This window comes from Zonotrichia leucophrys, chromosome 6, assembly GCF_028769735.1.
Source record: "Zonotrichia leucophrys gambelii isolate GWCS_2022_RI chromosome 6, RI_Zleu_2.0, whole genome shotgun sequence".
NCBI classification, from domain to species: domain Eukaryota; kingdom Metazoa; phylum Chordata; class Aves; order Passeriformes; family Passerellidae; genus Zonotrichia; species Zonotrichia leucophrys.
Window position 1 is genome coordinate 4,303,633 of NC_088176.1, and position 13,114 is coordinate 4,316,746.

At 45.9% G+C, this 13,114-nt stretch overlaps 1 protein-coding gene and 1 long non-coding RNA gene across 2 annotated transcripts in view; both read right to left on the bottom strand.

Annotated features, from left to right (window-relative positions):
• LOC135449686 (deleted in malignant brain tumors 1 protein-like) overlaps positions 1-6,712 on the bottom strand; it is a 66,981-nt gene extending 60,269 nt beyond the window's left edge. The window contains 10 exon segments of the mRNA XM_064716907.1: positions 406-726; positions 1,796-2,103; positions 2,725-2,755; positions 3,183-3,443; positions 3,446-3,514; positions 4,585-4,883; positions 5,410-5,581; positions 5,970-6,281; positions 6,523-6,570; positions 6,637-6,712. Of these exon segments, the coding sequence (XP_064572977.1) occupies positions 406-726; positions 1,796-2,103; positions 2,725-2,755; positions 3,183-3,443; positions 3,446-3,514; positions 4,585-4,883; positions 5,410-5,581; positions 5,970-6,281; positions 6,523-6,570; positions 6,637-6,712 (1,897 nt within the window).
• A 757-nt stretch (positions 6,713-7,469) lies between these two features.
• Positions 7,470-12,600, bottom strand: LOC135449301 (uncharacterized). Its single transcript, XR_010440713.1, has 3 exons — positions 12,440-12,600; positions 10,464-10,563; positions 7,470-7,586 (listed from the first exon to the last, which is right to left on the bottom strand). It is a non-coding gene; the product is annotated as an uncharacterized LOC135449301 (long non-coding RNA).
• Between the last annotated feature and the right edge of the window lie 514 nt (positions 12,601-13,114).

Sequence of the window (13,114 nt, forward strand, 5' to 3'; positions counted from 1 at the left end):
TTTTCCCAGGCTCTGTTCTGCCACAGATGAGACTAAGCGCAACATCTGAGGCACTAATGGTTTCTGCAGAAAGCACCAGCCAGAAAACCAGGAGAAATTCAGACCCACCTGAGTTGTGGAGATGAAGGGGATTTCTGTAGGTATGCTTGCAGCATCTGTAGGGGAGGAAAGGACAGGAGGAGTGAGGCCTGCTGGATGAAGATCTATGCCTGCCTTTCTCCCAGTGCTGGGCACTTTGCTGCCAGATTGGCGCATGGGCAATGTGGAGCCCGGGAATGCCAGCAGAATGGTCCCTCTGGTGGGACCAACCAAAAACATGACCCTGCCCTCAACCCCAACAAATCATCTAAACCCAACTAACTCATACTACCCTCTGAAAAGTTAATAGTATGCAGGCAATCAAACCTGTGGTACCTGAACACACAACACCAGCATCTTCATTGTGGCCACAGTTGTGGTTGCCCCAGCCATTGTGGCTGCACTGGAAGATGGATGACTCCCAGCCTGCACAGTTCACATCGTCCAGGTAGATGCTGCCACTGCCTTGTCCAAAGTAGGCCCCTGATGTTGCAGAAACAGCAGAGCCACATCCCAGCTGCCTGCACACCACCTGGGCATCGCTCAGGTCCCAGCCATCATCACAGACAGTGCCCCGGCCCCCAGGGTGGGAAATCTCCACGCGACCCGCGCAGCGGCTCCCGCCGTTCACCAGGCTGATGGTGGCACCTGGGAGAGAAGGTGGCGTGGAAACCTTGGGAAGAGATTTTAGCACAAAGGTGTTTTCTCTTCCCACAGAGAAATCACTCTATGAATTTCAGGCTACCACAACTCCCAATCTTGTCTGTATTATACTGCTTTTCCTGGCCTCTCCTCTCCTATGCAAAAATCCAGACATCAAACTCTGAGGCACTACTTGTTTCTGTAGAAAGCACCAGCCAGAAAAACCAGGAGAAATTCAGACTCACCTGAGGGAACGGAGATGGGGCTCTCTGTAGTTGTCCTTGCAGCATCTGTAGGGAGGAAGGAAAGAAAAGAGGCACGTGAGGCCTTTTGGATGGAGATCCATGTTTGCCTTTCTCCCAGTGCTGGGCACGTTGCTGCCAGCTTGGCACACGGGCAATGGAGAGGCTGGAGGTGTCAACAGAATGGTCCCCGTAGTGGGATCCACCAAAAACACAATTCCACACACATCCCTAGCCAATAGGGGACACTGCCTGAAAGAGTCCCAGCATGCAGGCAGCCATAGCAGTGGTACCTGAGCACACAACACCAACAACTTCATTGTGGCCACAATTGTGGACACCCCAGCAGCTGTGGCTGCACTTCAAGAGGGTTGATGATTCTGATCCCATTGCAGCTCTCAGTCTCAGCTGCATTCTGCTGTGCTTTTCCCAGGCTCTGCTCTGCCATAGAGGAGACTAAGCGCAACATCTGAGGCACTAATGGTTTCTGCAGAAAGCACCAGCCAGAAAACACAGGAGAAATTCAGACCCACCTGCAGTTGTGGAGATGAAGGGGATTTCTGTAGGTATGCTTGCAGCATCTGTAGGGAGGAAAGGACAGGAGGCAGGTGAGGCCTGCTGGATGAAGATCTATGCCTGCCTTTCTCCCAGTGCTGGGCACTTTGCTGCCAGATTGGCGCATGGGCAATGTGGAGCCCGGGAATGCCAGCAGAATGGTCCCTCCTGGTGGGACCAACCAAAAACATGACCCTGCCCTCAACCCCAACAAATCATCTAAACCCAACTAACTCATACTACCCTCTGAAAAGTTAATAGTATGCAGGCAATCAAACCTGTGGTACCTGAACACACAACACCAGCATCTTCATTGTGGCCACAGTTGTGGTTGCCCCAGCCATTGTGGCTGCACTGGAAGATGGATGACTCCCAGCCTGCACAGTTCACATCGTCCAGGTAGATGCTGCCACTGCCTTGTCCAAAGTAGGCCCCTGATGTTGCAGAAACAGCAGAGCCACAGCCCAGCTGCCTGCACACCACCTGGGCATCGCTCAGGTCCCAGCCATCATCACAGACAGTGCCCCGGCCCCCAGGGTGGGAAATCTCCACGCGACCCGCGCAGCGGCTCCCGCCGTTCACCAGGCTGATGGTGGCACCTGGAGAGAAGGAGGCGTGGAAACCTTGGGAAGAGATTTTAGCACAATGGCGTTTTCTCTTGCCACAGAGAAATCGCTCTATATGAATTTCAGGCTACTACAACTATCAATCTTTGCTGTGTTAAACTGCTTTTCCTGCCCTCTCCTCTTCTATGGAGAAAAGCAGACATCAAACTCTGAGGGTCTGATTGTTTCTGTAGAGAGCACGAGCCAGAAAAACCAGGAGAAATTCAGACTCACCTGAGGGAACGGAGATGGGGCTCTCTGTAGTTGTCCTTGCAGCATCTGTAGGGGAGGAAAGGAAAGAAAAGAGGCAGGTGAGGTCTTTTGGATGGAGATCCATGTTTGCCTTTCTCCCAGTGCTGGGCACATTGCTGCCAGCTTGGCATACGGGCAATGGAGAGCCCGGGGCTGGTCAGCACAATGGTCTCTCATGGAGGGACCAACCAAAAACATAATCCCCATCACACATCCATATCCAGCCAGGAGGACACACTTTGTGAAAGAGTCCCAACCTGCAGGCAGCCATAGCAGTGGTACCTGAGCACACAACACCAGCATCTTCACTGCAGCCACAATTGTGGAGGCCCCAGCCACTGTGGCTGCACTTCAAGAGGGATGATTCTGATCCCATTGCAGCTCTCAGTCTCAGCTGCATTCTGCTGTGCTCTTCCCTGGCTCTGTTCTCCTTAAGAGGTCACTAAGCCCCAACCTCTGAGGCACTAATTGTTTCTGAAGAAAGCACCAGACAGAAAACTCAGGAGAAATTCAGACCCACCTGAATAATTAGAGGTGAAGGGATTGTTTGTAGTTATGTTTTCAGCATCTGTAGGGGAGGAAAAGAAAGAGGCAGGTGAGGCCTGCTGGATGAAGATCTATGCCTGCCTTTCTCCCAGTGCTGGGCACGTTGCTGCCAGCTTGGCACATGGGCCATGGAGAGCCTGGGGGTGTCACCAGAATGGTCTCTCATGGTGGGACCAACCAAAAATATGACCCTGCCCTCAACCCCAACAAATCATCTAAACCCAACTAACTCAGACCACCCTCTGAAAAAGTGCCAGCATGCAGGCAATCAAACCTGTGGTACCTGAACACACAACACCAGCATCTTCATTGTGGCCACAGTTGTGGTTGCCCCAGCCATTGTGGCTGCACTGGAAGATGGATGACTCCCAGCCTGCACAGTTCACATCGTCCAGGTAGATGCTGCCACTGCCTTGTCCAAAGTAGGCCCCTGATGTTGCAGAAACAGCAGAGCCACATCCCAGCTGCCTGCACACCACCTGGGCATCGCTCAGGTCCCAGCCATCATCACAGACAGTGCCCCGGCCCCAGGGTGGGAAATCTCCACGCGACCCGCGCAGCGGCTCCCGCCGTTCACCAGGCTGATGGTGGCACCTGGGAGAGAAGGAGGCGTGGAAACCTTGGGAAGAGATTTTAGCACAATGGCGTTTTCTCTTGCCACAGAGAAATCGCTCTATGAATTTCAGGCTACCACAACTCCCAGTCTCAGCTGTATTAAACTGCTTTTCCTGGCTACGCCTCTTCTATGGAGAAAAGCAGACGTCAAACTCTGAGGCACTGATTGTTTATGCAAAAAGAAATGGCCAGAAAACCCAGGAGAAATTCAGACCCACCTGAAGGAACGGAGGTGGGCTGAATGTAGTTGTGGGTATGGCACCTGTAGGGGAGGAAAGGAAAGATGGATTTGAGAGCTGTTAGATGGAGATCCATGTTTGCTTTTCTCACAGTACTGGGCACGTTCCTGCCAGCTTGGCACACGGGCAATGGAGAGGCTGGAGGTGTCAACAGAATGGACCCCATAGTGGGATCCACCAAAAACACAATTCCACACACACCCCCAGCCAATAGGGGACACTGCCTGAAAGAGTCCCAGCATGCAGGCAGCCATAGCAGTGGTACCTGAGCACACAACACCAACAACTTCATTGTGGCCACAATTGTGGACACCCCAGCAGCTGTGGCTGCACTTCAAGAGGGTTGATGATTCTGATCCCATTGCAGCTCTCAGTCTCAGCTGCATTCTGCTGTGCTTTTCCCAGGCTCTGTTCTGCCACAGATGAGACTAAGCGCAACATCTGAGGCACTAATGGTTTCTGCAGAAAGCACCAGCCAGAAAACCCAGGAGAAATTCAGACCCACCTGAAGTTGTGGAGATGAAGGGGATTTCTGTAGGTATGCTTGCAGCATCTGTAGGGGAGGAAAGGACAGGAGGTGAGGCCTGCTGGATGAAGATCTATGCCTGCCTTTCTCCCAGTGCTGGCACTTTGCTGCCAGATTGGCGCATGGGCAATGTGGAGCCCGGGAATGCCAGCAGAATGGTCCCTCCTGGTGGGACCAACCAAAAACATGACCCTGCCCTCAACCCCAACAAATCATCTAAACCCAACTAACTCATACTACCCTCTGAAAAGTTAATAGTATGCAGGCAATCAAACCTGTGGTACCTGAACACACAACACCAGCATCTTCATTGTGGCCACAGTTGTGGTTGCCCCAGCCATTGTGGCTGCACTGGAAGATGGATGACTCCCAGCCTGCACAGTTCACATCGTCCAGGTAGATGCTGCCACTGCCTTGTCCAAAGTAGGCCCCTGATGTTGCAGAAACAGCAGAGCCACATCCCAGCTGCCTGCACACCACCTGGGCATCGCTCAGGTCCCAGCCATCATCACAGACAGTGCCCCGGCCCCCAGGGTGGGAAATCTCCACGCGACCCGCGCAGCGGCTCCCGCCGTTCACCAGGCTGATGGTGGCACCTGGGAGAGAAGGAGGCGTGGAAACCTTGGGAAGAGATTTTAGCACAATGGCGTTTTCTCTTGCCACAGAGAAATCGCTCTATATGAATTTCAGGCTACTACAACTATCAATCTTTGCTGTGTTAAACTGCTTTTCCTGCCTCTCTCTCTTCTATGGAGAAAAGCAGACATCAAACTCTGAGGGTCTGATTGTTTCTGTAGAGAGCACGAGCCAGAAAAACCAGGAGAAATTCAGACTCACCTGAGGGAACGGAGATGGGGCTCTCTGTAGTTGTCCTTGCAGCATCTGTAGGGGAGGAAAGGAAAGAAAAGAGGCAGGTGAGGTCTTTTGGATGGAGATCCATGTTTGCCTTTCTCCCAGTGCTGGGCACATTGCTGCCAGCTTGGCATACGGGCAATGGAGAGCCGGGCTGGTCAGCACAATGGTCTCTCATGGAGGGACCAACCAAAAACATAATCCCATCACACATCCATATCCAGCCAGGAGGACACACTTTGTGAAAGAGTCCCAACCTGCAGGCAGCCATAGCAGTGGTACCTGAGCACACAACACCAGCATCTTCACTGCAGCCACAATTGTGGAGGCCCCAGCCACTGTGGCTGCACTTCAAGAGGGATGATTCTGATCCCATTGCAGCTCTCAGTCTCAGCTGCATTCTGCTGTGCTTTTCCCGGCTCTGTTCTCCTTAAGAGTACTAAGCCCCAACATCTGAGGCACTAATTGTTTCTGAGAAAGCACCAGACAGAAAACTCAGGAGAAATTCAGACCCACCTGAATAATTAGAGATGAAGGGATTTTTGTAGTATGTTTTCAGCATCTGTAGGGGAGGAAAAGAAGAGCAGGTGAGGCCTGCTGGATGAAGATCTATGCCTGCCTTTCTCCCAGTGCTGGGCACGTTGCTGCCAGATTGGCCATGGGCCATGGAGAGCCTGGGGTGTCACAGAATGGTCTCTCATGGTGGGACCAACCAAAAAATGACCCTGCCCTCATCCCCAACAAATCATCTAAACCCAACTAACTCAGACCACCCTCTGAAAAAGTGCCAGCATGCAGGCAATCAAACCTGTGGTACCTGAACACACAACACCAGCATCTTCATTGTGGCCACAGTTGTGGTTGCCCCAGCCATTGTGGCTGCACTGGAAGATGGATGACTCCCAGCCTGCACAGTTCACATCATCCAGGTAGATGCTGCCATTGCCTTGTCCAAAGGAGGCTCCTGTTGTTGCAGAAACAGCAGAGCCACATCCCAGCTGCCTGCACACCACCTGGGCATCTCTCAGGTCCCAGCCATCATCACAGACAGTGCCCCGGCCCCCAGAGTGGGAAATCTCCACGCGACCCTCGCAGCGGTTCCTGCCGTTCACCAGGCTGATGGTGGCATCTGGGAAAGAAGGAGGTATGGAAAACTTGGGCAGTGATTTTAGCACAAAGGTACCTTCTCTTGCCAGGGCCTTGGAATCAGACTATGAATTTCAGGCCACCATGTCTCCCATTCTTGGCTATGTTAATCTGCTTTTCCTGGGTTGTCCTCTCTCAGGGAGAAGACTAAACACAAACCTCTGCCCCACTAACTATTCAGCCAAGAGACGTCGCCAGAAAAACATGGACAAATTCAGACTCACCTGAAGGAGTGGCCAACCTCAACTTGGGTGGATCTTTGGCTGTGGCACCTGTAGGCAAGAAAGAAGTAGCAAGTGAACTCCTGGTGGATGAAGGAGCATGTCCAGGTTACTCACAAGACTGGGGATGTTGGTGCCACCGTGGAACACAGGAGATGGAGAGCTTGAGGGTGTCAGCACAGTGGTCCTTCATTGTGGGATCAACCAAAAACATAATCCCACACTCATTCCCAACACACACCAAATTGCAGCCAACAAAAACCACAAAAACCAGCTGCCTTCCCTTGCCAGAGCTTTGGCAATGCTCTATGAATTTCAAGCTACCATGACTTCCAGTCTCAACTGCATTCTGCTGTGCTTTTCCAAGGCTCTGTTCTGCTTGTGAGAAGACTAAACCCCAAACTCTGAGGCACTAATTGTTTCTGCAGAAAGCAGCAGCCAGAAAACCCAGGAGAAACTCAGACTCACCTGAAGGAGCAGAGACAGAGAGGCTGGCTGTGGCATTGGTGGCATCTGCAGAGGAGGAAAGGAAAGAAGCAATTAGGGCTCTGTTGGATGAAGTAGGATGGCCAGGTTTCTCCCAGTGCTGGGCACGTTGCTGCCACCCTGTCACATGGGAAATGGAGAGCTTGGGGGTGTCAGCAGGATGGTTTTTCATGGTTGGATCAACCAGAAACATAACCCTGCACTCATCAACAACACAGACCAAATTCCAGCCAGCAAAGACCACAAGCAGGCACTTTCCCTTGTTGGCACATTGGCATGGGTCTGCAAGTTTCAGGCCACCAGGAGTGCCACCCTTGGCTTCAGTTATGATGTGCTTTTCCTGGGCTCTGCTGTCCCATGGAGGTAACCAAACCCCAAACTCTGCAGGAATTACTGGTTCCTCAAAAGCAGTGACCAGAAATTTCAGAGAGACTCAGACCCACCTGGAGCTATGGAGGGCATTAACATGGATGTATCAGTGCCTGTGGCATATGGAGAGATGGGAGATGAAGCAGGTGAGTCCCTGGTGGGTGAAGAACCATGATCAAGTTCCTTCCAGTGGTGGGGATGTTGGTCTAGCCCTGCCAAATTGGATATGGAGAGCAATGTGTCAATCTCAAGGCTGATCTTTTGTGGAAGGAATAAGGAAACCAAGAATTTTTGGACATGTATTCAAAACACTTTTTTCCCTATAAAATGAGTCCTAATTTTTTGGTTGCCCTGAGATGTTGTGGGTTTTCCTTCACTGACAACTTTCCAGGTCAGACATGGCTCTGAGCATCAGTTTTAAACTGTCTCTGCTTCTTTTTGGAGGTTTAAGCCAGAGGATTATTAAAATTGCCTTGTAAACAAATAATTCTATAATTCTTTGACTCCATGAGTGCATTACTTTCAGATTCTTGTTGTACATGGCTTCTTTCAGAGACTTAATTTACAATACATCTGACAAACAAATTCATATCAGGTATGTTTTTCCCTAGAGAGCTGCATCTTCTCGGATGCAGAGCGAAGATCTGGTCTCTGTGAAAGAAAAGATAATTAGTAATGTCATATTCCACAAGGGTGTGGTAGCCTCACAAAATTATCTTTTCAATTAATAAAAGGATGCAAATAGAGACAACTGAAGGGAAATCTCCCAACTAGCAAACCTGTTTTTCATACATGCATGCTTGGAGTAATGTCTGGTCAGACTAAAGAGAATAATTTGGATTTTTGACTAATTTTTTAGTTGCAATTCTTAAGGTGTATTTGCTAGGAATAGACAGGATTTGCTGGGAGGTCAATAAACCAAGTATTAAAGTCTTACTGATAACCTAATAAAGTGAAATATTGAAAATTTACAGGAAGAGGTGCCTCGGCATGAGTAATACAAAATATGTTTGGAACTCCCTTAAAGATGTGCTTGTAATTTGAAGTACCACAGTACTTTCAGTTGTTTGTATACACAGGTTTATCTGTAAAATTAAATGTGTAATAAAAATAACAAGAACAAGGAAAACTTGCATAAATGTATTCATGATTTTAATGCAAGAAGAAATCAGTCACCTGCTTAGTTAGGCTCAATGATCTGATACAGCATTATACAAGTGCTGTGTCTTTCTCAGGCCTCTTTTATCTGAGTAGCACACACAAAGTACTTGGTAATTCCTAGATATATAGAAAATGACTTTATGCAGTGAGACAGATATCAGACCCTTTTGGTTTCTTTGTTCTACAATTTCATTGTTTTAAATGTCTCTTATTCTAATTTCCTTGGATTAGTTTTCATTTGTTTCTCTTTCTATAATTCAAGCATTTTCAACTGTCTTTTGAAAAGCAGTGGGCAAAATCAGCAATGCACACTCTATCACCAATATTCCCATGGACATAATGGGCATTTTTTCCTTATTTATAGATGAAAAAAAAAAAAACAGTGAAAAAAGAGGTGTCTAAATCAGAAGGAACTCTTAGCAGGAGGCTAGGACTTCAGATATCTTCTGTGAAAGAGGAGTGAGTCATACCTTTTTTATTAATTTGTTGGGGTTTTGTTGTTTCAGCTTTTTTAAAATACTGGTAGTGTTTAGAAAGTCCTTAGCAATACTAACTATTGGTTTCTGAGGAAACCCAACACTGTTTTATATTTGCACCTGTGTAGGCTGGATTGTTTCAATCTTCAGATTTTTATTCCACCTGCCTGAAAATCCCAACTTAGTAAAATGCACACACCTGGGGCTTCCTGACACCCTACAGCACAGCAACTGTGTCTATGTTGCACTCCCATTAAATTATATAAAGCTAAATAAGTTTTGAGTGGTTCCATGTGCATTTGCTAGGTGGAATTTGTAGTACTATAAAGCAAATATCCATTATAGCCAAAGAAACTACAATCCCTCATAATTCCATACTGGTAGCCATAGAGTTATAAGAACAAGGTCTCTCAGTCTTTCTTGTCAGAATTCTTTTTAAATTTGATTCAAACTTAGCTGCAAGACATTACTGCAAAACAATGATAATTTCATCACACTAAATTCACTTCAACAAAAATAATACTTAATTGTGCCATTGATTGGTTTGTATTTTTAATAAGACAACCTGATGTTATCTAATTTCAATCTGTCTTCCAATCTTTCCAAAGGGTTGATTAAACTGGCCTCTGAGTGCCATGTATACCCAGAGTAGCAAAGTAAGACACCCTTTTTCCTACCTTTTTGGGAAGAATAATTTTTGGGTAGATTAGGTGAGGTGGCATCCAGGAGTGCTGCATTTATCAGGAATAACCACAGCAGGTCCCTGGTGGCACCCATCTTGTCAAGAGATCCCAGTAAAATTGAGCATTAGATTTTATACTCTGCACTGCTAAAAACTGGGGCTCCCAAGGTCAGCCTGGCCCATGCTGTGTCTGATTTATTATGCAGTATTTTTTATGATTAAATGATCTTTACAGAAGGATTACATAGGAGTGATAAAGTTTCCAGTTCCTAGATAATTTGTGTTGCTAGGAAGAGAAGAAACTCTATGCCAGCCCTTTATTATACATTACCTTCAACTGTATGTGCTGGCCCAGAGTTACCTTTGGAACCAGACTGGTGAATACACGTGTTTCTTTGCCTCAACCATCCCAATTTTATTTATTTATTCTTAATAGGTAATTGCTTCATTATGTAGACTGTAAGGTATTGCAGGATGAAGCAGCAAATTCACAGTAGATTTTCTGATAAATTCTTCAGCAGAGAGTCCTGGTCTCAAAAATAATTATATTTTAGTTCTCCATTTGAAACTGTAGGTTTGTTTCCTTGCTGTTTGTATACAAAAAAACCAAAAAAAAAAAAACAAAAAAAAAAAACCCACAAAAAAAAAAAAAAAAAACAAAAAAAAAAAAAAAAAAAAAACAAAAAACCAACACATCATAAATGGGATTAAGTCAGGAATAAAAAGTAAATTCATGCCATTTTTTGTAACATACCCTAAGTGGACCTCACCTGCAGGGCTCTGTTGAGCTTGCCCTGGTTTACCAGGGTCTTCCCTCAGTCTACAGCTTTGGTCCTCAGATGCATGTGCCAGCAGGACTCCCTTCAATCTCTTCAATCACAAAGTTTATAAAAAAGAAAAGAAGGATGAACTGAAATCAAAAGTCCTGTTGAGCTGGTTTCCTTGGTTGGTCTGTGTGAAGTCTTAATGGAGTTTATGATGACTTAGGGGAATGACAAGTCCTGTCTGCTGGGGTCATTTTATTGCATTTCTACTCTTTCTGCTCACCTGATGAGGAGAATAGAGCTCAGCTAGAAACAGGCCAGTTGTTGATCTAATATTCTTTTCATTACACCCCATCCAGGCTGTATCTTTATGTTTATTTTGGCTACCAAACCAGCTACAACCAAACTGCAATAGTTGGACATAACTCAATATTCTTGCTGGTGTGTTCCAACCCTCCTTGTGTAGAAAGGCACAGCTTGGGTCTAGAACAAGGGGAATAAAGAGTGCTCTTCCTGCAAAGGGTCACAGTGCTCAAATTGAGGAAAGAAAGACTAAAGGCCAGAGTCCAGAAACAGAATCAGAAGCTGTTAAAGCTGTTTCTGAGAAGAGCAAACAAACTGGAGGACAATGGTAAATACAACTGATTGTACTCACATGTTAATAAAGAAATGGAAGCCTGAACATTGCTATTCACAGCTCCACTGCTCCTGACTGCCTGACAAGAGCAAAAACAATACCATGTGCTCAGTGGAGTCATCACACACTGTCATTGGGAGGGGCTCACAAGGTCAATTCTGCTTTAAGATTCTTGAAAAATGAACCAGACTTGTCTCAGTGGTGCCTGTTGGCAGGTTGGGAAGCAATGGGCATAAACTGAACTACAATAAACTCAACATGAGGAAAGAGAATTCCACTGTGAGGCTGGACAAGCAGTGGAATAGGGTGCCCAGAAATTTTATAGATTCCTCAAGATATCATTCAAGATATTCACACCAACTGGGCAGTCCTGAGCAGCTTGTTTTCTTTGACCCTACTTTGAGCAAGGGGATGGACTTGAGGGTCTCCAGATTGTCCAGCTATAGCTGCTATGAGACACTTTGAACAGAAAATTTATGGATGATATCAAGGAGTTTCAGCAACAGAGAAGGACTGAATGTTAAATTAATCCACAATCATTAAATCTGCTAGCAAGGTTCATGAACACATGAACGTCAGGCTACTTCCTGGGTCTCACCAGTGCATTTCTGGCACTTCCAGTAAGTGCTTTTTAACTTATATGAGGACCTATGCCTTAATAACAGGCACCTTTGATTTGTAGAGGATAAAATTCCAATGTAATCTACAAACCATGCCTCAAATTATCTGTCTTATCTATTGCACATACTGAGATTAGAGCATCAGGAAGTTTTGTAAAAAACAAAGTATTATAAAAGTCCACAAAAAACGAAAGTTATTGAGACTGCATTCCTGGTAGCAGAACACATATGTATGTGCATATATATATATATATATATATATATATATATATATATATCACATCAGGAATAAATAAAACTTTTGCCTTGGCTCTTGACCACTGATTAGTGAGATAAAATACATGGGGTCAAATTTGTCTTACTGTGGTCAAAAGCCTTGAGACACAGGAAACTTTAAGACATTTGTCTAAGAATATCAACCTCAATTAATGCATAACATGTTTTTTCAGAGGTCAGTGGCTTGCTGGAGCAAGTGTTCAATATAATATATTCAACATATAATATATTGAACATAATATATTGAACAATATAATATACTGTTATAGTTGGATTAAAAACCAAATATTTTTATGCAATTTCAATCAAAATGAAGCAACTCTTGAATTTTTCAATCACAGTTGTCATTTTTAGTGGCTCAGAGCTGTTAAACGCTATAGAAAGCCCTGCTGTGTTCATTGATCAATCATTTTCTTTCAGTTTAACAGAGAATAAGAAGACTTACTTACAATAACACTCTGTACTGGTTTCCTGTCATTTGCTTCTTGCAAGAGGGAACTTGAACAAAATCAGTCTCTGTATCTGCCTGGGAATGCTCTGCAGGACTTCAATTCCCATATCTGTCCCTTTTCATTTTGTGTTGCACCAGATGGGCCATACCCCACCTGGGAAGCACCCAGCACTCAGACTTTTTCTCTTAGTCTCCTTTGCTTTGCCCCCACAAAAGGAAAACTGTTCAGTTTTAAGCCTAAGAAAGAGGCAAAAATAAATATCAGATGTTTTATGAAAAGCCATATTCAGGTGAAATCTATCTGTACACCACCCATGCCTGAGTCTGACATTCGGGCGGTGTCCTGGGTCTCACAGCCTCAAAACCCCTCGTATGAACAGACCTGCACTTCCCTTGGGACATGACACGTGTATTTTTGTCACATAGTGAATGAATGTCCCCAGCAGCCAGAACTGCCTGTATTTGAAGGACTTCTGGGAGAGAGTGTGAGAATAACTTTGGTGGATGCTCCTTATTGGGCCATATCTGTGCCTGCCTTAGTGACCCTGCAGCTGAATTCTTTCCTACTGTGTTATTCCTGATCCTCAAACCTGGCTCTTGACCTCCACCCCCTTTTTATACTCCTCTATTCATATCACTCTTAGTTCTTTTAAGTGTTTTTAGCTGTAGTGTT